The 27,203-nt window shown below is 42.5% G+C and overlaps 1 protein-coding gene across 3 annotated transcripts in view; it reads right to left on the bottom strand.

The window, feature by feature from the left end:
* Positions 1-27,203, bottom strand: part of LOC122802711 (cohesin subunit SA-2-like) — a 1,740,876-nt gene that overhangs the window by 1,272,938 nt on the left and 440,735 nt on the right. For all 3 annotated transcript variants that reach the window (XM_044072465.1, XM_044072464.1, XM_044072463.1), the window contains exon 9: positions 13,022-13,173. In XM_044072465.1, the coding sequence (XP_043928400.1) occupies positions 13,022-13,173 (152 nt within the window). The remainder of the gene's footprint in view (positions 1-13,021; positions 13,174-27,203) is intronic.

Here is a 27,203-nt window from a genome sequence, read left to right on the forward strand (position 1 = left end):
TAGTGTCCTCTCCTGCTCAGCTGGTGAACCTGGGAATATTGAGGCAATGTTACAATTGCCTCATGTACACAGACAACCCTCTCCTCCTCCCACAAAACACAAATACATGCGAGAGATGCAACTATACGGCCAAACTGGAGGCTGAGCTCTCTCAACATAGGACTGGCAAGACCAGTCAGGAGGAGAAGGTTACCACACACACTATAGACCCAGTCTCACATAGTACCATTACAACCTCAAATCATACACATAAACACACAAAGACATACTGGAGGCTCTGATCAAAAATCTACCAAAACAGCAGAGGCCACCAAAGCAGACACCCAAACAACCACCACCTCAGAACACAACACCTGCAACACATAGACCTCACAGTCAGAGTGTCAAACAGTCACAGCCCTTAAGGCCAAACACAATGCCAGACACACTAGTCATTGGTGACTCCATAGTCAGACACACTGACGTCCGCTCACCAGACTGAGTAAGGAGAAGGTCACAGTAAGCTGTCTGTCGGGCGCTAGAATCCGCCACATAACGCAAGCACTCAGGTCTCTCAACAGCAGGTACAAATACGACTCAGTCATTGTCCACGCTGGTGTAAACGACCTGAGACGTACCTCCTTGGACTGCATGAAAAGAGACATTGAGGAGCTCTCTGATTATGTAGCCCAGGCAGGTATGACCCTGACCTTGAGCAGTATCCTACCTTCACCAAGAATGATGCCACAATACAGAGATAAGATGATCAGCTTTAACAATTGGCTTAAACACTGGTGTCATTCAAAGGGGATCCAGTATCTGTCTGCCTGGGATGACATGCTGGACAAGCCACGCTGCTGCAAGGGACGGCTTGCACCTGTCACCCCTAGGATTCCGGATATTGGCAAAGGCTCTTGCCACCCCATAGTGCCTTTTTAGGCAAGGCTCAAATTCTAAACCTACCACCCTAGAACACAAAAAGGAAAAAATAAGGGTAATGCTGCTCAATGCCAGAAGTCTAAATCTCAAAATGCACGCACTGAGGCCCTTCTCAGTATGGAGAACATCGATGTCTGTGCTGTGACAGAAACCTGGTTCAAGGCTCCTGAGAGCACCCCAGCGCTATCAGGTTTTACCTCATATCATGCGTTCCGGCCCCAAAATCAGGAAAATACCAAGAAAGGAGGGGGGGTATCCATATTCATCAAGGACACCCACACCTCAAGACTGGTGGCAACGCATGATGCATCGGAGACCATCCAGGTGCAATTAACCGTAGGCAAGACTGCTCTGCAAATTGTAGCATGTTACAGGCCACCCTCACAAACTCAGGAACCTCACATGGCCTTCCTGAAAACACTAGAGGGGATAAATGTATCACCAAACACCATCATACTAGGTGACTTCAATTACCCAAATATAGACTGGGAACACTACTCAAGCCCAAACACCCTAGCCCAAAAGTTCCTGGAATTCATAAACTCAAATGCCATGGAACAACTAGTCACCATCCCCACAAGAGGAGATAACATACTTGATCTCATCATCACGAACATGGGAGCACAATGTTCAACACCGAAGTATACCCCTCACTGGTGAGATCAGATCACAAACTAATCTCGCTGGAGGTCCTCATCCCACCCACACCTGAAATAAAAAAGACCACAGTAAAAAACTTCTCAAAAGCCGACTTCACACTTCTAAAGACTAGTGTGGTCTCCTTTAAGGCCCCCGAGCCGGCGGAAAACAGTACTCAAGCCGCTGAATCACTTACAAATGCCTTCTACCAGCACCTGCAGGACTGCATGGATAAGGCAATCCCAAGCAAAACAAAGACTCTTTGTACCAAAGGCAAGCGTCCAGTCTGGTGGACCCCAGCCATAAACAAACTCTACAACAAAAGGAGGAAGCTACTACAAGATAGAGCAAAATCCTTAAAAGGTAAGACACCCTTGATCACTATAAGTAAAAAACTAAGAGCTCTCATAAAATCATCCAAAGCAAATTTCGAGAGAAAAATAGCTAAAGACTCAAAAGACAATCATAAGGCCTTCTTTAGCTATGTTAGAAACCTAGGAGGAAACTCCCAGATATGCTCAGAACTAGTTCAAAATGATGTGAAGATTACTGATCCTACAGACATTGCCAACATACTGGCTGACAGGTTCAGTGCAAACTTCTCCCCCCCCCTCCCCCCCAAAAGGAGAGACACCTATACCAAACGATTGCAGCCCCCCAAACATCTCCAGCACCCAAGTGAGAACTGCTCTCTCCAAAGCAAAAAACACAGCATCCATGGGACCTGATGGTGTCCCCGGCTGTGTGCTCCACGAACTCAATGAGGAATTAAACCAACAGCTAGGACAGCTGTTTAATCAAAGTCTTACCTCTGGATACGTACCCAGGGAGTGGCGCACTGCAACTGTGGTCCCACTTCACAAAGGCAGTGCCTCCACCGACCCTGGAAATTACCGGCCCATTAGATTGACAAGCCTTATCTGCAAAGCCATGGAGAGGATCATAATGGACCTCATAAATAAAGACATAGGGAATTTGCAGACTTTGGATCCAACCCAGTTTGGCTTTGTCAAAGGCAGATCATGCCTTTTAAACTTGGTTGACTTTTTCAAACAGTCACCAAAGCCATTGATGAGGGAAAGGCAGTCCATACAGCCTACCTCGATCTGGCTAAGGCCTTCGATACAATACCCCACTCGGGTATCATTGAAAAACTCATCAGCTTAAATGTTAACCCATACATCACAAGATGGGTTGCAAACTGGCTGAGTGACAGAACCCACAGGGTCAGAGTTGCTGGCGCCATGTCAGACTCAAAGCCTGTCACAAGTGGTGTCCCACAGGGCTCAGTCCTGGGCCCACTCTTGTTTGGCATCTACTTGTTCCAAGTCCAAGCAAACTCAGGAGGGTTATGGCTGACAAAGTTTGCAGATGACTGCAAACTGGGCCATAGTAGAAAACACATCTGACACAGATATCCTTCAGAAGGGTCTCACAGAAACGGATAACTGGTGCCAGAGCCATGGCCTAAAGTTAAATGCCAAAAAATGCATAGTTATACCCTTCGGGAAAAACAAGGTTACCCCTAGCTACCAAATAGGTGGCAATCCACTGAGCACAGAAGAAGTTATCAGGGACCTGGGGACCCAGGTTGATAGTAGTCTGTCATTCGACACCCATGTAGCTAAAGTAGTTAGGAAGACCTTCTACATTGCCCACCTTATCATGAAGGGATTCTCATCTAGATCAAGGGAGGTTATAGTCTCCCTTTACTCATCACTCATCAGACCAATGATTGAGTACAATGCCCCATTCGGAATGTATCTGACCCGACACTTGCAGCAGCTGGAGAGGCCACAAAAGTTCCTCACCAAAAGGATAAAGGGTCTCAAAAATCTATCCTATGCTGCCCAAGTGAAAGAACTCCAGCTCTATTCAGTCGCTTACCGCTTGCTCAGAGGTGACCTTTGCCTAACATACAAGGCCATGTCAAACCCAGATTTGATGAATATGCTTCACCTCAAAAAATCTAGATCCATCAGGGCCACAAGGGCGGGAGACTTAAACCTCGACACGACCATTAATAGGACGTGCTGGAGGGATAGATTCATCACCCAAAGACTCCCTATGCTGTGGAACAAAATCCCGGTACATGTGAGGCAGAGCACCTCGCTGGCCTTGTTCAAGAGAAATCTTGACCAATGGATGGGAGATCGCAGATATACCCCAGGGATTACCTCAGTGTCACTGCTCGACAGAGGCACAGCAAAATAATGGGTATAGTTCCCCATACTAAAGGGGTGGCGTAAGCCACAAAACGATGGGCTAGGCTTGTAAATGCCCTCGGGCAGATAGCCTAGTATGAACCTATGAACCTATGAACCTATGGTGGAATGAGATCTGATCCCCTGGGGGATAGGTTTTCCATGTTGCTTATAGCAGAAATGAATGCAATGGCTTATCCATTTAGAAATGGTTTGTTTTGAAATAGCCTTCCCCTCTGCTCCAGCAGCAAATGCCACTAGCAATTGTTCAGATTTTCTTCAAAATTTAGTTCTGCCCAAGTAGAATCTAAGTTGTCTGTGCACGTCCAAGGAATGCAGAATCAGTTCCCCTTTGTTTTGTGGATTGGGATAGAAAGTTGGCAAATAAATTGACTGGTTAAGAGCCACACTGGAAATCACCTTGGGCAAGAAGGATGGAATGGTCCTCAGAGATACTCTATCCGCATGAAAGATGATGAAAGGCGCCACTGCCATAAAGGCCTGTAATTCAGATATCCTTCTAGCTGAAGTGATTGCTAAGAGGAAAGCTGTTTTCCAAGAGAGAACTTTTAAGTCTGCAGTAGCAGCTGGCTCTAAAGGAGGTAAAGTGAGCTTTTCCAAAACAAAGTTAAGGTCCCATGCAGGGGTAGAAGCTCTCCTGGGTGGTCTCAAGTTCTTTGCCCCTTTGAGATACTGCTTGAGCAGGGGATGAGAAAAGAGGTGATTCTGTGTTATAGTGAGCTGAAATAGCTAAGGCATGGATTTTAATAGAGGAAAAAGACAGGCCCTTGTGAAGCATCTCAGTTAAATATTGCAAAATCTGAGGTAAATTGGGCGTTGCTCTGCTCTTCCCTAAAGATTGGTTCCAGGCACAGAATCTTTTCCATTTGTCAAAATAAGATTTTCTAGTGCTAGGTCTTCCCGCCTCCAAGATGACATCCATCACAGGTTTGCTGAGGGATGCTAAGGGTGAATTTAAGTGATTAGCCAAGCTGCAAGGTTCAAATTTGGGAGCTGAGGTGCAGAATTTGGTTCTCCTGCTGAGACAGTAAGGAAGGTGTCTGAGGCAGGTGCCATGGAGATATTTGCGACACACTGCGCAGGAGTGGGTACCAGTGTTGGCGTGGCCAGTCTGGAGCCATCAAAATAATTTTTGGTTTGTCCTGTTTGACTTTTAGCAGAACTTTGGACAGCAGAGGCAGAGGGGGAAAGGCGTAGACTGATAGGTTTTTCCAGCTGAAGGACAGAGCATCCACTTTCCAGGCTTTTTTGTGAGGAGTCCTCGTGCAAAAATTTTCCAACTGGTAGTTCTAGGGGGAGGCAAACAGATCTATGTCTGGGCTCCCCCATGTGCTTGTCAACATGTTGAAAATCCATGGTTCCAGTTTCCACTCGTGTGGGTCCATGAGATTTCTGCTTAGTCCGTCTGCCAGTGTATTCAGTTTTCCTGGCAGGAATTGAGCTTGTAGCTGCACTTGGTAGCTGAAGGCCGTGTTCCACAAGGCCATGGCTAGTCTGCAGAGGGGTAGGAATGTGTACCCCCCCTGCTTGTTTATATACCACATAACCGTGGTGTTGTCTGTCTTTACCATTAGTTGGATGAATGTAGTCCTTGAAGGCTGTCAGAGCATTCTGTACAGCTAACATTTCTTTTTGACTGATATGTAGGTGCATTTGATTTGGGTTCCATTTGCTCTGAATGTACTTCCCTGCCAGCTGAGCCCCCCATGCATAGTCTGATGCGTCTGTAGTCAGGGTTTGGGCATCAGGGGGTAGTGTGAATGGCAGCCCATTGTTTTGGTGGCAAGCCTCTGCCCACCATAGGAACTCCAGGAGTAGGCAAGGTATGATAGGAATCATTGTTTCCAGGCTGTGACAATGTTGACTCCATAGACTTTTTAAGTACCACTGAAGTTTCCTCATATGCAGTCTTGCATATGGAATTAGAAGAATGCAGGAGGCCATGAACCCCAAGGCTTGCAGTATTTGTCTTGCAGATAGCAGGGTTTTTGTGGCACTTGTTTGAAGTAAGTTACCAAATTAATTTGTTTTTCTGGCATGAGCAAAGCCATCTGGGCAGTTGTATTCAAGCTTGCACTCAGGAATGTAATCTGTTGAGAGGGTACCAGTTGTGATTTCTTTTCGTTTATGGTGTACCCTAGACAAGTTAGACCCCTTTTTACAAACACCAGATGATTTATAAGTATAGCCTGGTTTTCTGCCTGAATTAGACAATTGTCCAGGTATGGATATATTTGAATATTTCTTTGCCTGAAAAATGCAATTACTGGAGCCAGGCACTTTGTGAATACCCTGGGCGCAGTAGACAAGCCAAAGGGCAGTGCAGAGAACTGATAATGCAAGTAGCCTGCTTTGAAGTGTAGGTATCTTCTGCAAGATTCCCTGACTGGGATATGCAGGTAAGCTTCTTTTAAATCTAGAGTTGCCAACCAGGTATTTTTGCCTAGCATAGGAAGTAACTGGTGAAGAGTCAGCATCTTGAATTTTGGAATGTCCAGAAAGGTGTTTAGAGTAGACAGGACCAAAATTGGATGCTATGATTTGTCTTTTCTGGGTACCAGGAAAAGTCTGGAATAGAAACCTTGTCCCTTTTCCTCCTCTGGTACCGGTTGAATAGCCCCCATGTTTAAGAGGGAAAGTACTTGTTTCTGAGCCTCTGCCCACTGATTTGGGGGCAGGTCTGGCCACCCGTTTGTTGTTGGCAACGTGTGGAAATGAAATCTGTATCCCTCGGACACTATATTTAAAACCCATTTGCCCTGGGTTATGAGTTCCCAGTTTTTTGCAAGTCTCTAGGCCTGAATACGCCCTCAGAAGCTGGTGCCTGCACAGCGGCTCTGGACCCATCCAAGGTAGAGACATCTGTGGGTTCCATAGGAGAAGCATCTTGTGGCATACCGAACTCTGAATGGGTCTCAGTAGAGGCCTGCGAGTCAGACGTAGTGGGTATCAGGGACTGCAAAAGCACCTCATTGAGTACCAGCGAACTGGCGACTGGCTTAGGAGAAGCATCGTCAGCAGTTTTGGACCTCAATGGCCTGTCTCTGTCTTTTTCTTTGCGTTTTTTCAGAATTCCGGTAGTTGGATGGCTAACCGACATCATTTCTGGATAATTAAACCAAGAACCAAAATATTTGGAGGCAAAAATGTACCGACGACAGACAGTGCGCTGATTAAATAAAGCACAAAACCAGAAGCAAGGTACGTCATGGTCAGGGCCTAGGCAAGGAATACAGTACAAATGAAAATCTTTAAGTTGAAGACTTTGGTTCTGAAACTCGAAAATGAAAATTTCAGGAGTCGGCCGACCGGCACTTGTGAACTGCTTCTGCTTCGGGCACCGCACGGCAAGAAAGACTGATGTAATGACGTCGGCTGCATGTTTTATACCCCTGACGACCTGACATCATGGAAGACGGGATAGCAACCGACGCAGGACCAAAGACTTTGTTAATCAGGCCAACTGAGGGCAACCTGCCAGCAGATTGCCCAAATTTAATGACTGTAACAGTGAAACACGAAGAACATCTGGGTTTTTCCCAAAGGGGATGAAGACACATTTTTTGGCAATGAGCTTATTGCCATGGTTCTGACACCAGTTGTTGGTCTCATTGAGGTCTTTCTGCAGGATATCAACATCACTTGGGGAGTTAATAGCTCCCAACTTGCAATCATCTGCAAACTTTGCCAGCCAGAGTCCCTTCGTGTTCATCTGGACTTCAGAGAAGTAGATACCAAACAGAAGAGGACCCAGGACTGAACCCTGCGGGACTCCACTCGTGACTGGTCAGCAGTCTGACTTGGAGTCAGCTACTTTCACACTGTGGGTTCTATCTGTGAGCCAGTTTGCAACCCACCTAGTGATATAGGGGTTGATGCCTAGTTTAGTAAGTTTTTCTTTGATTCCTGAGTGGGGAATGGCATCAAAGGCCTTGGCCAGATCAAGGTAGGCTGTATGAACCATCTTACCTTCATCCATAGCTCTGGCGACTGACTCAAAGAAGTCGACCAAGTTGAGCAGGCATGATCTACCCTTCACAAAACCAAACTGTGTTGGATCCAGAGTTTGGAGATTCCCTATATCCTTGTTTATTAGGTGCATGATGATGCGTTTCATAGCTTTGCATATCAGACTCGTCAGGCTAATGGGGCGATAGTTCCCAGGATCTGTAGTCACTCCTCTTTTGTGGAGAGGGATGGCTGTAGCAGTGCACCATTCGGTAGAAACAAAGCCTGAGGTGAGGCTGTGATTGAACAGGGTACACAGGTGAGGTGCCAGTTCACTCTGTAGTTCATGTAGAACACAGCCATGGATACTGTCAGGTCCAACAGAAACTGTATTCTTGGCCACAGACAGTGCTGTTTTAACTTGTGCAGCAGTAATACTGGGTGCCTGGCAATCTACTGGTATTGTAATTGGTCCTTTGGGGGGGGGGGGTAAAGTTAGCACTGAATCTGTCTGCCAGTACATTTGCAATATCTGTTGGCTCAGTATAGGAGGTACCACTGTGCAGTAGCTCAGAGTAAATCTGGGTATTGCCAAGAAGATTCTTTACATAACTATAGAAGGCCTTGTGGTTGTCTTTACTATCTGCTGCAATTCTGTTTTCATAGATAGCTTTAGAGGATTTGATGAGGGATCTCAACATTTTGTTGAGGCTGATAAGGGAGTTTTTCCCAGTCTTGGGACTTCACCTTATTCTGCATCAGTTTCCTCCTTCTGTTGTAGAGTTTGTTTATGGCAGGGGACCACCAGATTGGCTTCCTTTTTTTTTTTTTGAGGAGAGCATCTTAATTCTACTGGGTATGGTGAGATCCATGCATTTGTGTACGTGTTCGTACAGTGCACTGGTGTATGATTTGGCGGTCATGCAACTATTCTTCATTTGCATGGGTGCCGTGATGTTAGCCACCTCTGTTTTTAGAAGCCCAGAGTTAGCTTTGGAGAAGTTTTTCATGGTGATTACCTTTGCTGGGGGTGGGGGGTGGGAGGGATGTGGATTTCCAAGGTGATTAGTTTGTGATCGGATCTAACCAGGGAGGAGCTGACTATTGCTGCAGAGCAACGGTCACCCATGTTAGTAATGACCAGGTCAAGGATGTTGCTACCTCTAGTGGGGGTAAGAACGAGTTGGTCCAGGTCATTGGAATTAATGAATTCCAGAAAGCGTTGGGCAAGTGTATTGGTACAGGAGTAGTTTTCTCAGTTAATGGAGGGGTAGTTAAAGTCACCCAGTATGAGAGTGTTAGGTTGGACCCTAATATTCTCCAGGGTGCTTAGGAATGTGTAGTGTGAATCTTGGGACATGGCTGGGGACCTACAGCAGGCTATGACCTGAATCGCTGTCTTTCCCAATTTTAAGCTGCACCTGAAGTATCTCAGATGCATTATGTTGGGCTACCAGTCTGAAGGTGTGCACATCCTTTATAAGTAGGGAAACACCACCGCCTTTGGAGCGTCGGTCCATGTTCTGGGGCTGAAAGGTGTGAAATGAGTTGTAGCCTGGTAGTGAAGGGGTGCTTTCTGCTGCCTTGAACCAGGTCTCTGTTGTAGCACAAATGTCAATGTTCTCCATTTTAAGGAGTACTTCAAGCGGGTACATTTTGAGATTTAGACCTAGCATTGAGCAGCATGACCCTCAAATTGCATTTGTTTGTAGGTGTTACGGTGGTAATTTGGTCTTTGGAACACAGTCTACAAAAGGCACTATAGGGGTGGCAAGAGCGTTGGCCAGTATCCAGAAGCCCAGTGGTGACAGATGCAGGCCATCTCTGGCAAAGCATCGAGGTATGCAAATGTTATGTTAAATAGTGTACAGATTTGTACCTATTTTTCATGGTCCTTTATCCAGAATTTTGATGTTTCCAGGTTGACAGGTATGATATGTCTATACATCATGGACACATTTGCACACCTTGTGTTCTATCAAACAGTCACAAGTACTACTATGTCTAGCTTTTCAGAGAGATTACTCTGTTCTTAGAGCATGTTGGACATCTTAATAATTAATGCAACAACATACACAAAGAAAGAAACGACAAGCATTATAATGATTATGTTCATTCTTTACTGCCAAACAACAACGTGATCTTGTAACTTTCTGACAGACTTCCTTATGCTAAATATGTTTATATCTAATGTCTGTTCCGTCCTATACAAGCTCTCCAACTTCATATCTCTACCCTACTTCTCATCTTCTCTAGGTTTCATTTGTCCTTTGCATCTAGCTCCACAGTTAAGTAAAGTTAACCAATTAATTTATCCTTAGGTGGAATACTGTCAGCTATGTCCAGTGTAAAGGCTAACCTAGGAGGTAATAAACAAACTTCTGTACTACACCAGATTTGTTGCTTTTTTGCCCATGGTACCAGCAAGTTATAGCAAAGTTCACCCAAGAAATGTAATATTGGTGTAAAACTCGAGTGATTATGTAGTACAAGGATTTACTGTTGTAATCTACATTATTCATTTATATTTATTTACACATTTTGTTAACTGAGCTTAAGTCCATTTTCAGGTAATGTTCAGGAGTACTGTCTGATAAGGTGACTTGCTCATACTCACACATTAATCAAGTGGAGACTGTAAGAATCAGACCCAGGACTACAGAATGATACTTGTTAGCAATACCTAGCCTTAAATCTCTGTGTTTGACTGTCAGAGCTGCTAACATGTAGTATTCTGAATGTACTTCCTAATGTCCAGTCTTTGCACATACTGAGCTGAAGGGTACTTTCCACAGTAGAACTTAATGCTCCTTCCTGAATGATACACTGAAGTTCTCAATGGTCATAAACAGGAAATATCTGCAGATTTTATGTAAACAGATTCTCAATGAGTATAAATTGTTAGGTTCAGCTTCAGCTAAAAACTTATTCTCATCACAATCTCTCTAATTAAAATCTGTAGAAATATTACACTTTCTAGCCAAGAAGAACATCACAGCATTCCTATAGAAAGAACTGAATGGCTTCTTATTATAAAAACAAATGTTGGCCAATGTCACTACACGGGTATACAAACTCTTACTCCAGGACTTTTAGCTTCTACAAGAATGCTATCCTGCATGGAGTCACAGTACAAACTTTACCTGCAGACTAATGGTACTCCACGCACATGAGTAGAATTAATTTACTCCCTGTGTGATAGACTTTTCTTTATTACTGGACATGAATATATGGTTATTATACCATGATCCCCCCAAAACGTGCACGCTGATTGGCCAGCGTGCCCGTTGTAAATCGAGTTATACTAATGGAAAAAGGTCCGGTCGCCCGGACTTTTTTCCATTAGTATAACTCGTTTTTTTAAACACTGTCTCGCTATGTTAAATGGGTTTAACATAGCGAGACAGCTTTAAAATAAGCAACGGAGATCTCCGTTGCTTATTTTAAAGCTGTCTCGCTATGTTAAACCTATTTAACATAGCGAGGCAGTGTTTAAAAAAAAAGCAATGGAGAAAGCAAGATCTCCGTTGCTTTTTTTAGTGTCTTGCTATGTTAAATGAGTTTAACATAGCGAGACAGTTTTAAAATAAGCAACGGAGATGTCCGTTGCTTATTTTAAAACTGTCTTGCTATGTTAAACTCATTTAACATAGTGAGACACTAAAAAAAAGCAACGGAGATCTTGCTTTCTCCGTTGCTTTTGCCCACAGCTCTGATGTACTGCGCAGGCGCGCAGTACAAAAGAACTGCCGCGGATGCCAGACATCTGCGGAAGGGCAGTAAACAGGCATTATACTATGCCATTATTTAAGAAAAGTAATAGTTTCTTTTCTTAAATAATGTCATGGTATAATAGCAATAACCCACTTCTGGGTGTGGGTAATGCTAAATTTACCCACGGTTGGCTTTGTTTGGTTCCTCGGGCTTCGCCCTCGGGACCAAACCACGCCAACCGTGGGTAAATTTAGCATTACCCACACCCAGGCGTGGGTTATTGCTATATTAATCAACAGAGGCATTGCCAACTCCAATCTTCTCAACAATGCGGAGAGATAAAGCCCCAACTACAACCCTGATGAGTACAAATCGACTTGTAACAAGGAAGCTAGAAAAGCCAATCAGGTGTGGTGGAAGTGCGTAACCAATGCTGGCTGACTCATTCTGGGGAGAAGAAGACAATACAGCATGCTGCAGTACAGCTAATAAAGACAAGGGTGTGCAGCATACAGCTTAAGGGTTGATAATGTATTTGACTTTCCAAGCTGCATTTGTGCAGCAGCCTTTATGAGGTGTGGCAGCAAATCACTTACTCCCAGGGAAAGGCATAAGAGGCCATCACATCGGTTGCCACAGCAGAAGTTAGGCCACAAAAGGAAAATATCACTCATGTCAGCCTGGATGATAGATGCAGCATAATGGCTCTTGCAACAGTGATGAGGAATGAATGGACAGTACTGGCTATGCTACATTACATTGTCAGCAGGTACCGGGGGACAGGAAAGAATAAAAAAAAAAACACTTTGCCAGCACCTGGTTTAAGAAAATGTGATGTTTATAAAGCTAAATACTGCAGAAAAATATTGCGTTCTCAAAGGGGATAAGTACACCCACCCACAACATTCGGGGGGGGCTCTGATCCCCGCACTCCAGACTTTAACTTCAAGGTAGAGAGAAATTCCTGAGCACAACAGATGTGTCCTTTCTGTGTTGCTGGAATGATGAACAGAAAACTATTAATAGTTTAATGATAAACTGCCACATTATCACTGGATCTGGATAATGGAGTCTTTCTGCCATCTGAAGCAAGGATCTCACTATAGCCTACACCTTTTAGACACATTCCATTTACATACCGAAACAAAAAGAAATGAAATGTAAATCTTATCACAACTTTTCATACCAGTATCGTATTTATTCAGGGTTTTATTTGTGTAATGGTCAGATAATTTTTTTACTGTACTTATTCTTGTAGCTTACTACAATACATTCTGCTGTTTTTTTTCAGTGTTTGAGGTCACCATATCTTAAGACTTTTTTTTTTTTTTTTTTTTTTAAACTGGTGTGTCTTCTAGTCAGGGCGTGGCTAAAAACAGACAGCTAGGAACAGACAACTGGTTAGCTAATGAAATAATAAATAACTGCATATATACATACATAAAATAAATGAATAAGTCCACCAACTCAGTCACGAACAAGTGCCTCAAGAAAATAGCAGCAAGTATAATGAACACTGGATAAACTCACAACAAAATAAGTTTTCATTATGAGACTTGTTCATTTAGATATTTTACCTTTATTTTTTTCTGTTGTAGTTGGTCTATTTGGGGGCTAGTCTTTTTACCAGCCATTTTTTTCTTCTCCATATTCTGTAGCCTTTGCATGTTGCCAATGTTTGCACGGAGGTTCGCAATCACACTCACCAATGCAGTCATTACTTTTAACGCTAAGTGGGAAAAATGTGGAAAGATATTCAATTTCCTTATCAGTAAGCTGTGCTGTCAGATGAAAATAAAGGTATATATGCACATTATACAATTTCATTTACAAACAGTAGCAAACAGTCTTCATTTCCTGCCATTAAAAGGTAACTTCAATTTGCATTACAAGAAATGTAGTACCAAACATTCATTGCATTACATTACATGCACCTCACAGGAAACACTATTGCCTGACATCAAGTTGTGCCTGTTCTGCTGGAAATACCTAGGAATGTTTTTTTTTTCTTTTACCAAAGGATTTGAGAAATCTTTCAGATTTGCTTAGAATGTCATAATGTCATGCAATTCCACCAACAGTTCCTTACAGAAGCTACTCCTTGATTAAGCTGCTACTGTAATGTGAAATTTTTCTACTAAAACCTTGGCAACTGTAAACTTTACTTGATTCAGGGACACACTATCCAAATGCACTTCTTCCACACTTAAACAAATGTCTTTTGCAAGACGCCTCCTGCCTGCCTGACTGAGCATATTTAGTTAGGTACTCCCCAACATTAGTTCAAGAATATGTGGCTTTATTAAAAAAAATGTGGCTTTGGCCAGGTCCCAAAGCATACAGAGATGAAGCCCCAATTACAACCCAGATGAGCCATGTTTGACCAGTGGCACTGACACTGAAGGGGTCAGGCAAAGAAGGATGGACTTCAGTGGCTGGCATCAGCTCACCCATCATGAGGCGAGGGCCTGGTCCATCCTTTTAACATTCAGCAGCCATTACAACTCTTGCAGCAACCTGGGTCAGAGATATTCTCAGTGGCAGTAATGTGGCCCAATCCTTTTACCTACAGGAGAAAAATGGAATGATCACACACTCAAACAGGAAAATGCAGTTGTGTAAAAAGGTCCAGCCAGTATACCAAAGCCTTCAGATTTTATAGGTGTCATTCATCACATGTATGCTCCCTGAATAAGGTGTAGGGCACAAACGTGACATACAGATGCAGATACTCAGAAATGAATTGCCCCAAGACGAAAAGAATACCCTCAGGGACAAATGAGAATATGTACATCCAGAAAGAAAAATGACAGAAGGAAAGAGGAATAAACGTCCCCTTGGCCGGGGGGGCAACAAAATCACAGGGATAAAAGCTAGGAAACAGGGAGAAGGAGGGAGGGACTGAATACTGCAACAGTGAAGAGCATAAACTGTTACAGTAAGAGTTTACACAAGTGTACTATGTCCTTCCGTATCACTGATGCAGTACTGTTCACCAACATATGTCTCAACTGTACAGATTTTCGCAGCATGTCCAGACTTTGGCCTCATATTTTTGATCCAATTTTCATAAAATTGGGGTTTTCTGGCAAATTTGTGGTACATCATTAAAGATCAAAGTTAGAAAATAATGACAGACATTTAAGTTTCAGACTTCACATCCTTCAGAAAATTCATGTTAATACAAAACCTGTTATTCATCCAAGAGCAATATTTAAAAATTGTCCCTATTTGTGGGCCTTTGTCCCACTTTTATTCATTGCTTTGTCCAGATTTCTTACTCTAAGAGGTTGAGAGGTATGTTCACCCATGGGAGAGTACAAGAACTAAGAAGAAAGCTGGGAGGAAGAAAGCACAACAATCCCATGCAAAATAGACCTGTCAAAACCAGCCCTGGCCCTGAAAATAACATCCAATTTACAATGTTTAGTGAAAGTATGAATAGAGGACCAAGTAGCAGTAACAGGAATGGAATTGGTGCCCAAAATCTTGAAAAAAGCACCAGAGGAGGTAGCCGCCCTAGTAGGATGTGCCTTTACAGAGGAAGAAAGTACAGTTGTGTACCTACCATAAATGTAGATGTTCGAGTGTATTCACTGTTGCAGTCATTACAATTGGGTTATCCTGCTGGCAGGCTACCCGCAGTCAGCCCGAGTTCCAAGGTCTAGGTCCAGCGTCGGTTGCTGTCGCCTCCTCCCTGATGTCAGTGCGCCAGGGGTATAAAAGATGCAGCCGACACCATTTTCTTCAGTTTTTCTTGCCCCGGATGTCAGGTGCCCCTAAAATGGTAGGCTAAATTATGCCAATAAGCATGCATGCACAAAAAACAACTTTTCCTTCATCTACAAGCAAATACATCACATAGGTTTTATAGAATAGAGAAGTACAGATAAGTCCCAGCAAAGGAAAAGGGGGATGGTGGGAGGGTAACCTGGACTGCAACAGTGAATACACTCGAACATCTACATTTATGGTAGGTACACAACTGTACTATGTTCATCGTGTTTCACTGTTGCAGTCATTACAATTGGGTTGAATCCCAAAGCTAAGGTTGGGAGGCTGGTGCTAAATAGGATCAGGAGAGGCCATCAGGCCCTGCAGAACTCCTGTGGCAAAGCCTGCCCTGGATTTAGAGTAGAGAGGTAAGTGATAGTGCTTTGTAAAAGTATGCACTGAACTCCAAGTTGCAGCCTCTAAGATGTCTTTGGTTGGTACTCCTCTGAGGAAGGCTGCTGAAGTGGCTGCTGCTCTGGTTGAATGTGGCCTAATGCCCTTAGGCACTGATTTGCCATGCTGTGAATTGCAGAAATGAATGCAGTGGCCTATCCACTTTGAAATAGTCTGATTTGAGATAGGCTTTCCTTGTGATCCTGCAGCATATGTCACTAGAAGTTGTTCAGTCTTTCTGAAAGCTTTGGTTCTATCCAAGTAGAAGCGTAGCTGCCTGTGAATGTCCAAAGAATGCAGAAGTCTCTCAGGGAGGGAGGGAGGATGGCCTAATGGTTAAAGTGTTTGCCTTACAAACACAAGGTACAGGGTTTGAATCTCACAGGGGATAATTGGCTAGGCTTAAAATGGCTCGCAAGAGCAGTTAGCCTAGTACTAATCTATGAATACTATGAATACTATGAACCTTTATTCTGTGGGTTTGGATAAAAGGTAGGCAAATGAATTGTTTGGTTAAGGGCCACACTGAACACTACCTTAGGCATAAATGTAGGGTTTGTCCTCAGAGAAACCTGTCAGGATGGAAAATGATAAAGGGTTCCACAGCCATGAGTGCCTGTAACTCTGAGACTCGTCTAGCAGAGGTTATTGCTAGGAGCAGAGCTGTTTTCCAGGATAAGAATTTTATATTAGCTGCAGAGGCTGGCTCAAACATTGGCAGTGTGAGTTTTTCCAAGATATAGTTGAGGTACCATGCAGGTATTGGTGCTCTCCTTGGAGGTCTTATGTTTTTGGCCCCTCTGAGGTACTGCCTCAGTAATGGATGAGAAAAAATAGGTGGTTCTGTATTGTAATGAGCTGAAATGGCAGAGGCATGAGTTTTAATTGATGAAAAGGAAAGGCCTTTATCCAGCATCTCAGTTAAGTATTGCAAAATCTGAGGAATACTTGGAACAATCGTGTCAATACCTTGTGCCTGGTTCCAAGCACAGAATCTCTTCCATTTTTCTGCATAAGATTTTCTGGTGCTAGGCCTCCTGGCCTCCAAAATAACATCCATCACTGTTTAGAGAGAGGTGTGTCTTGAATGGCTACATTATCCGCCATGCTGCCAGGTTTAAGGTCCTGAGTTGGCTGTGCAGTATTTGACTGTCTTCTTGGGTCAGTAAGTGAGGAATTTGAGGTAATGTCCAAGCTGGGCATTGAGACAAGCTCTTTAGGATTGGGTACCAGTGCTGGCAAGGCCAGTCTGGGGCAATCAGTATCATTTTTGGCTTCTCTTACCTGACCTTGAGGAGTACCTTGGGAAGGAGAGGTAGAGGAGGAAAGGCATATACTGTTAGGTTTTTCCAGCTGAAAGATAGAGCATCCACTTTCCATGCTTGCTTGTGATAAGTCCTTGTGCAGAATCTCTGTAGTTGGCAGTTCTGAGGGGCCACAAATAGGTCTATGTCCGGGCATCCCCAGTTCCTTGTTATCATGCTGAAGACTTGTGGATCCAATTTCCACTCGTGGGGATCCATTAGGTTGCTGCTTAGTTCGTCTGCCAGAGTATTTGTCCTTCCTGGCAGGAATTGTGCTTGCAGATGTACTTGGTAAGTCAATGCTGTATCCCCACAAGTTCATGTCTAGTCTGCAGAGGGGGTAGGAATGTGTGCCTCCCTGCTTGTTTTTGTACCACATGACTGTAGTATTGTCCGTCTTTATCAGTAGTTGTCCTGGATAAAGTAGATCCTTGAAGGCTGTCAGGGCATTCTGAACAGCTAGCATCTCTTTTTGATTGATATGTAGATGCATTTGACTTGCAGACCATGTGCCCTGAATACATCTTCCTGCCATATGGGCCCCCCAGGCATAATCTGATGCATCTGTTGTCAATGTCTGCCTGGCTGTGGGGTAAGGTGAATGGCTGTCCCGTGTTGTGGTGACAGGCTTTTGCCCACCATCGAAACTCCTGTTGCAGGCACAGAATGAGGGTAATTATTGTTTCCAGGCTGTGGCAATGTTGAGTCCAAACACTTTTTAGATACCATTGAAGTTTCCTTATATGCAGTCTTGCATATGGAATTAGCAGAATGCAGGATACCATGAAGCCCAAAGCCTGCAGAATTTTTCTTACAGATAACTGGGTCTTTGTTGCCAACATTTTGAAATAAGTAGTCAGTTGTATGTGTTTGTCTGGCATGAGATAAGCCGTCTGGGCAGTTGTATTTAAGCTTGCACCCAGGAATATTATCTCTTGAGAGGGAACGATTTTTGATTTATTTTCGTTTACTGTGTACCCTAGTAATCTTTTTACAAATGCCAAATGCTGTAGTAGAATGTCCTTGTTCTCTGCTTGAATAAGGCAGTCGTCCAAGTAAGGACATATCTGTATTCCTCTTTGTTTGCAAAATGCAATTACTGGTGCCAGGCATTTTGTGAAGACCCTGGGCGCAGTAGATAAGCCAAAGGGCAGTGCACAGAATTGGTAGTGCATTGAGCTAGCTATAAATTTGAGGTATCTTCTGCATGACTGTCTGATTGGGACATGCAGGTATGCCTCTTTTAGGTCTAAAGTCACAAGCCAAGCTTTCTTGCCCAGCATGGGCAGAAGCTGCTGCAGAGTTAGCATTTTGAATTTTGGAATATCCAGGAATGTGTTTAGGATAGACAGGTCCAGTATTGGTCTCCAGGCTTTGTCCTTTCTGGGTACCAAGCATAGCCTTGAGTAAAATCCTAGTCCCTGCTCTTGCTGTGGTACTTGCTAAATGGCTCTCATGTCCATGAGGGATGAAACTTGTTTTTGTGCCTCTGCCCATTGATTGCGTGGCAGGTCTGGCATACCGTTTGGCCTTGGCAGGGTGTGAAAGTGAAACCTGTAGCCTTGTGATATGATATTTAAGACCCATTTGTCCTGGGTGATCATGTGCCAATTTTGTGAAAAAAGTGCTAGTTTTCCCCCCAAAGGAGCTGCCAGAAGATAAGTGCTTGTGCTGGCAGGGGAAAGTCATTGAGACTGTTTCCTGTATGGCTGTGATTTTTCCTCTCCGCTTTTGGAGGTAGAAGCACCCCATTGTTTAGGCCTGTATGAGCCTTGGGGCTGTGATCTGCCTCTGAGGCGTCTGTATCTGCCTCTTTGTGGCCTGTCTGACACTGGAAAGGACCAATTTTTTGTAGGCCAGTTCCTGCTAAATCTGGGAGGCTGTACCTGCAAGAAATCCTTGACTGTTTGCATAGATTTAGCTTTGTCCTCCATTTTCTTCAACACCTCTTCTGCTTTAACACCAGACAAGGTATCATGCTGTAATGGAGCATCTAATAGTTTTGCTTTAACATGATCAGGCAGATTCTGTTCTTTTAACCAAGCATGCCTCCTAATGACAGAACCTGTAACAGTGGCCCTGCAGGAGGCCTCTAGGGAATCGAAACTACATTGCAAAGTATGCTTTCCCACTTGTTCAGCTGCATGCAATAAATCCTGCATTTCTTTGTTTTCTGCACATTCTGAATTTGTCAACATTTTCTGTTTAAGCAGTGACATAAGATATTGCTGATATTTAAGCATATGAAACTGGCAATTTAAAGCTCTTACAGCCAAGGTAGCAGAAGTATAAATCTTTTTTCCCCCATCTGTCCAGGGCCCTTGAATCCCTATCAGAGGGGATAGGGTTTTTTGCAGTGGAAGCCTTGACCCCTTTGGGACCCTGAGAGATAGTTTCTGGTTCAGCAGCAGGGTTTTTATAAAGAAATTTATGTGAATCAGGAACCCTGTAGTATCTGTCTGGCTTAACAGGAGCTGGTGGTAAAGAGTCAGGAGACAGACCGGACTCTGAAAATACATCATCTACAATGTCTAAAACAGGAGGAATAGCAAGGGGCCTGTCCTGAGGTAATAAAAGGAAGTCTCTGAGCCTTTTCTTGGATTCTGAGTAATTTTGGCTCTCCCAGTGGAAATGCTCCCTCATAGTATACAGGGTCTCCCCAAAAGAATAATCCTCAGAAGGAGAGGCTGAAGGGATAGATTCTTCAGCATCAGAATCCTCATAGGGAGGAAGAGAATATTCCTGTTCAGAAGAGGAATCAGAGGAAATGGAAACCTGATCTGAAGATTCATATTCTATCTCTTGCCTAAGCCTCTTATCAGGAGGGGGATGGGAACCCCTGATCAAAGTAATTAGGTCTTCAGCCATTTTAAGCATCTGTTTTTTAGGCATGGTGGCCTGTCCAGGAGAATGCTGTACTTGTTTCTTTGTCTTTAGAGCTGCTTTAGTCTTTGCCTTTGAAGCTGAAGTTGGTTTCACATATAACTGTGTAGGCCTGAAAACACCCTCAGAAACCGATGCCTGCTCAGTGGCTCCGGACCCATCTGAGGGAATAGTTTCCGAGTGTCCAATACCTTGAGTTTCCAGTGGCCTAGTCAGCTCCACATGGGAGTCGGGAGCGGCCTGTGACTCTGAGGTAGTGGGCGTCAGGGGCTGCGAAAGCGCCTCACTGAGAACCGGCGAACCAGCGACAGGCCGAGCGGAAACCTCGTCGTCGGTTTTGGACCTCGGATGCCTGTCCTTTTCTTTTTCTTTGCGCTTTTTATAAACTCCGGTAGTCGGCTGTTCTGACGGCATTATATAATTGAATCTTCTGCCAAAGTAATGAAATGCAAAATCGTACCGACGCTTAATAGTGCGTTGGTTAAATCTAGCACAAAACCGACAACTAGCAACATCGTGGTCAGGGCCTAGGTAAGGAATACAGTAAGAATGAAAATCCTTATGAGGTATTCGCTTCCCACAATAAATACAATTATTAACTTTTTCTGACATCGGTCTGGAGCAAGAAAAAAGTTTCCCCAACGGGGTACTTAGCTTTAATGAAGACTTCGGATCTGAAATTCGAATTTGAAAATCTCAGGAGTCGGCCGACCGGCACTTGCGAACTGTTTTTGCTTCGGGCACCGCGCGGCAAGAAAGACTGAAGAAAATGGCATCAGCTGCATCTTTTATACCCCTGGCGCACTGACATCAAGGAGGAGGCGACAGCAACCGACGCCAGTCCTAGACTTTGGAACTCGGGCCGACTGTGGATAGCCTGCCAGCAGGATAACCCACTTGTAATGACTGCAACAGTGAAACACGATGAACATAGACACTTTTCATGAAGAAATGGCCTTAGTAATCCAGGATGAGATGGTTTGCTTGGAAACAGCCAAACCCAAGGTCCTGGGATGAAAAGAAAAAAAAGCTGATAAGACTTACGGATTGCCTTCATTTTATCCAAATAATACCTGACTATTTATGTAGATGTATGGTGTGAAGAACCTTTTAACTAGCAGTCTGTGGAGATGAAAAAAAAAAGAAAAGGTGAATAGCTTGATTCAGGGACAACTCATTAACCACCTTGGGCATAAAAGAAGGATTAGTCTGAAAGACACCCTGTCTCTGTGAAAAACTAAAAAAAGGAGGAATGGCCATGAGAACCTGAAGTTCAGACACTCTTTAGGATGAAGTGAGAGGTAACAGAACAGTCTTCCAAGTACAATGTTGCATGGAAGCTGAACTAGCAGGTTCAAAATGAGCCTGACTCAAATTTTAAGTACAAAATTGAGGTCACAAGAAGGCAGGATATGCTTTCTGTGAAGCCTTATATGTAGAACATGTTTAAGAAACTTCTTGACATCAAACTGAGAAACCAAAGGAGGAGTTAAGGGCAGAGAAGCAGAAATTGCTGAAAGGTGAGCTTTAACTCATTCAAGCCTACAGCACCTTTCTTGTATACCTCCAGTTAACACCCATAGCCTCCTTATAGCATCCAAACCTTTTTAGGCTACTGATCCATTACCAAAGGGACTTGGTAGCAAATAATAGGCAGTATTAGAAAAGACAAGGAGTAATTAACAAAACGACACTAAGATTGTTAACCTACAATATCCTACAGTACAGAAATGAATCACTGTTTGCCACTTATTATTCATATTTTCATATTTACGTTCATATCTTCAAAACTGAGAGACCTACATGTTATTTTGGGGTATGATGTGAAATGCCATATAGGGAGACAGGAAAATTAATTGTCAATGTCCATTTATAGCATGCTATACTGGAGATATTGCTGGTTATTTGTTCGTAATTATGAAAATAAGCAATATTTCTATATGTGCTTAGCACTTGAAAAACTAAGCAACTAACAAACTATTGCATGGCATGAGGTGAAACCTTAGATGTTTCTGAAGAAAACTGTTAATTGATATTTGCACTATAAGCTGCACATCTTGAGAGATATTCAGTATTAGTTATATTAAGAATTACACAATTATGCATGTTTTCGTATTTACATGCACTCGGAAAGGAAATTCAAGCTGTCATGTGAAAGTACCCAAATAACAAAGAATTCCAGTCCAAGAGCTCCAAACAGAACCACACAACATGATGTTAATAAAAAGGCAAACGTTTAATACAACCAGACAAAAGTGCTTTATCAGCAGTGTATTAAACATTTGCCTTTTTATTAACATCATGGGTGTGTGGTTCTGTTTGGAGCTCCTGGTCTGGATTTCTCTGTTATTTGGTAGTTTTACTTGGTTCCTGTCATGTGAAAGCTCATGTCTGCTTAACAGAAGTTTTTTTTAATAATATATGTCTAGGTTGTACAGTTTCCAAGATGTTTTTTCTGCATTATAACATATTACAGGTTCATAGGAGGTTACTAGGGCCCTTACAAACCTATCCAAGTTCAACCCGTGTTCCGTTAAGGGTCTAAAGATATGGTCTGTGTTATAAGCAGATCTAAATCAGCACTGACTGCCCCCCATCCAATAGGGACAGTGGTGAAACTCCTGGGGTGAATTTGCGGTTTCCCATCCAATCATCCAAGTTATGCTTAAATGTTAATGAGGGGTTCTGTTTAACCTGCATTAGAAGTTTATTCTAGAGGAGAGGCAAACTCTGGGAGGCACACCTGTCTCTCCAGCAAGTCCTGTTGATATCACATGCTAGGATAAGGTCCCTAGAACGAGTGAATCATGTACCATTTGAGTTACAAATGTGCAGCATTTTCATTAAGTTAGGATCAGAGGTTGCTCTGTATAAGCAAGGCACAGGTTGCCTCTGAGTAGTCTATTCAATACAGAGTACAGAGACAGTGATTTCAGTCTGTCCACGTAAGATATGTGCTGAAGACCAGGAATTTTTTTTGTTAGGAACCTTTGAGGTCTCTCCAGTTGCTGCAGGTGCCTGTTTAAGTACATACCAAAGGGAGCATTGTACTTAACTATTGCCTGATAAGGGAAAAGTACAGGAGGTTATAACCTGTTTTCATCTGGAAGCTATTCCCTTGCTTATGAGGTGAACAATGTAGAAGGCCTTCCTTACCACTGTGGGGACATGGTGATCAAAAGTAAGGTTGCTGTCAACCTGTGTGCCCAAATCTCTCACCACTGATTTAGAACTTAGGGTGTTGTTATTAATATGGTAATCTACAGGGACATCTCCTTTGCAAAACCTGATGTTAATGCAATTTTTTGCACTGAATTTAAGACCATGACTTTGGCACCAATCATTTGCTTGTTTAAAGTACTTCTTGTAGAAAGTTGACATAATTTGGGGACTCAATGACTGCTCCCAGTTTGCAATCATCAACAAACTTTCTCACTCACAGACCTTTTGTTTTTGCCTGAGCTTCTGAGAAGTAGATTCCAAATAGGGGCCCCAGCATCAATCCCTGTGAAACATCAGTGGTAATGGGTCTGCTGGTGGAGTCCCCTATTTTCACTGTATGTGATCTGTCGGTGAGAGCCAGTTTGCAGCCCACCTGACAATATATGGTTTGACTCCCAGTTTTTTTTAATTTTTTTAATTTCTGCAAATTTTTGGGGTTTCTAATACCATGACTGGAATGTACCCAATTCTTAAGTCAAAGTACGATTAAAGTTAACCCCCAGCTGAGTGAGATTTTCAATGATGCCTGAGTGGGGGATTGTGTTGAAGGTCTTGTTCAAGTCTAAGTAGGCCATATATACAGATCTGCCTTTGTCCAGGGTTTGGTGACCATCTCAAGGAAGTCCACCAGGCTCAACAGGCAGGATCTTCCTTTAACAAAACCAAACTGGGTCAGGTCGTGTTTGAAGGACTCCTATATTGAACCTTTCCATGGCCTTGCAGATAAGGCTGGTTAGGCTAGTGGGTCTACAGTTCCCAGGGTCGTGGATGAATTCCCCCCTTGTGCAATGGGATGATGGCAGTGGTTTTCCATTTAGCAGGGACAAATCCAGTCCTTAGGCTGTGGTTGAAAACAGTACCCAATGATGTTGCCAGCTCCAGTTTTAAACCACTGAGAACGCAGGCTGGGATGTTATTTGGTCCCATAGAGTCTGTGTTTTGGGCCTTGAAGAGAGCATTTAAGACCTGCTCTTTAGAGATACTAGGTGGAGAGTAGGTGGTAGGAATGTTCTGGGATATATGTGGTGAGGAGAGAGGGGAGAACTTTTCACTGAACCTGTCCACTAGCAGGTTGGCTATTTCCACTGGTTTAGAATATGTAGTACCATTCATTACCAGTTCAGTGCATATCTGGTCTTTTCTTTTAAGGGTTTCGGATGCAGCTAAATAATGCCATATGGTTATCCTTAGCTAGGGATGTTAATCTAAATTCTTATTTTTTGCTTTAGAGGACTTTACAAATTGTCTTATTTGCTTGTTTAAGCTGAGAAGGGTGTATTTCCAATTCTGAGATTGTTCCTTCTTGCAATTTCTTCCTCTTATCATATAACCCGTTTATGGCAGATGTCCACAGGGCAGGATTGTTTTTTCTTGAGGATCTTGCTTTGGTCCTATCAGGAATGGTTGAGGCAATACAATTGTACAGATGTTTATACACTGCATTGGTGTGTATCCCAGTATAGGTGTCCTTGCTGTCAGTGGGGGCAAGAGCTTTGAAGCTATTAATTCCTTCTTGTAAGAGTCTATAGTTGGCTTTGGAGAAGTTTTTTTAGCCTAATTTCTGCTGGGGGGGGGGGGGGCTGATGCTATCATTACTTCAAAAGGATTGATTTATTATCAGACTTCACTAGGGAAGGCCCCACACTTGTGGTGGTGCACCATTCTACCATGTCGGTGAGTACCAAATCTAGAATGTTTGGGCCTCTTTTGGGGATCCCAGCTATCTGTTCAAAGGCATCTGAGTTAATGAAGTCCAAGAACCTTGGGCAAGTGTGTCTGTACACATACAATTTACCCAGTCTATAGATGGGTAGTTAAAGTCACCCATAACCAGGCTGTTTGGTTGTATTCTGAGTGACTCAAGTAGATCCAAGTAGGCAATGTGGTTATCATGGCTCATGGAGGGAAGTCTACAGCTGGTAATAACTTGGAGAGGGTTCTTTCCTATAGTTATTTGCACATGGAGTAACTATAGGGAATCATTCTGATGTATTTATCTTTGATGAACATTAATACTCCTCCTCCTTATTCATGTATTCTTTTTGTGGTCTGAATGTGTGGAAGGCATTATATATCCTGGTATGGCCAAGGGTGCTCTCCACGGCCTTGAACCAGGTCTCTGTGACAGCACAGATCTCCACATCTTCCAAGATGAGGAGTGCTTCCAGTGAGTGCAGTTTCAGATTTACTTATTTATTTATTGCTTGTATTTGTTAACTAGAAACTCTACTGGGCCTAGGTGAACCCATTTTCAGTAGAGGCCCAGGGAGAAAAGCTCCACATAAAAAAAAAAAAAAAAAAATAATAAAAATAAAGTCCATTTAGACTCCTAGCATTTAGTAGCATAACCTTAAGGTTACTTTTTGAGTATATTTTTACATCGTGAATTTTGTTTTTGTGACATTGCTTAAAAAAAGGCACTATGGGGGAGGTAAGAGCCTTAGCTGGTAGCCAAAAGTGCAAAAGTAACAGGTGGAGACTATCTCTGGTGAAGCACTGGGGTCTCTCAACCATATCATCCCAAGCTGACAAGTATTGGATCCCCTTAGAATGACACCAGCAACTAAGCCAATTGTTGAAGTCAATCATTTTTTTGCCTGGACTCTGCCATCATCATAGCTGAAGGCAGATCATAGGTGAAGGCAGAATGCTGTTTAAGGCTAGTGACATACCACTTGGGGCACACAATCAGAGAGCTCAGTCATGTCTTCTCTTCATAGAATCCAGTGAGATACTTCTCAAGTCATTCACACTAACATGGACTGTGACAAAGTCATAACAGTGCCTGTTGTTGACATACTGAAGACATTATAGCATTTATAGAAAGACTATGAATGCATTAACTATTACTGCTGTAAAGTATACTTAACATACTTACAATATATACACAGAAAGATAGAAATTCAACATCACATACTGTTACACAATGTTAGGAATACATGGAATCGTCAAATTAATCTTATACAACTGATACATTAAGAGTCTGGGTATTTCAATAGCAACATTTCAATGCTATCTCAACCGCTAAAAATCTTAGTATGGTTTATAGATCTTGTTCCAATCACTTCTTTTTCAGTTTTACATAGTATTGCTATTAAATTTAAAAATTCGTTGACTGTAGGAATTGAATTCTATTTGCAATTTTTTGTAATAACTTTTATAGCCACTGCCAGGAGACTCCAAAACAGTTTTTGTTGTTTGGCTTTTACAAAGGAAGCTTGTAAGTCATTAGTATTACTAATCTAGTTAAACAACAATTATCAGGCCATAACCCCTTAAAAAATATACTTATCTCTTCCCAATATACATTTAATTTTTCGCAGTCCATAAGCGTGTGTCCAATCAGCTTTTACATGTTTACTACATCTCCTACAGATTGCAGAAGTCATTTTACTAAACCTAGAGATTTTATAGGGAGTAACAATCATTCTGTGTATATACTGACACATAAAACCTTTCCAGTATAATCCTGAAGAAGTTTGACTAACTGATTTAATTAACAGAGTTTTATTCTCACCATCTATTGAGTCACTCAATCCGCTACTATCTAAAAATTCCAAAATTTTGCATCAAAATTATTATTATATTTATAATTAACTTACATAATTTGGGCTATCTTCCTTTGTAGGTCAATTTACCCCAAATGACAGCATTCATATATTGATATAATGGGGGAATAGTGTTCTGTTCTCTTCAGTCATATTATCTACAAATCCATTTAATTTCTTACTGATGGATAATACTAACTGGTTAACTGATTAATCCAAATTAACCCAACTTAATCTTTCATTAAATATTCTGGCAACTTAGTTTTTCATTTTTCGGCGTATCATACGATCATACTAATCAATTCCTTTTTATGTAAATTCATTTTAACATTTTTCTGAGTTTCCTTAAATCTAGAGGGTGTGTAATGGGAAAGCATAAAAATTTCCATACTGATATTAACGGAGTTTTGAACACATATTTCTTAACTGTTTTAAGAACTGATTTCATATATTCAGAATCTAAAGATTGAAATGAATTCTCTCCTAAGGTAGATGTTATTAACCAGACTTCTGAAAGGGCTGTTACACATTTCTAATTTATCATATTTGATAAACGTACAAGAATTTCAGTAAAATCTGAATGGTTTTCCATTGACTATTATAAGTTGAGTATCTCCAGAGTATAACAGAGTTAA

Source organism: Protopterus annectens, chromosome 5.part0, assembly GCF_019279795.1.
Source record: "Protopterus annectens isolate FY-2018-M chromosome 5.part0, PAN1.0, whole genome shotgun sequence".
In the NCBI taxonomy this organism is placed as follows: domain Eukaryota; kingdom Metazoa; phylum Chordata; order Ceratodontiformes; family Protopteridae; genus Protopterus; species Protopterus annectens.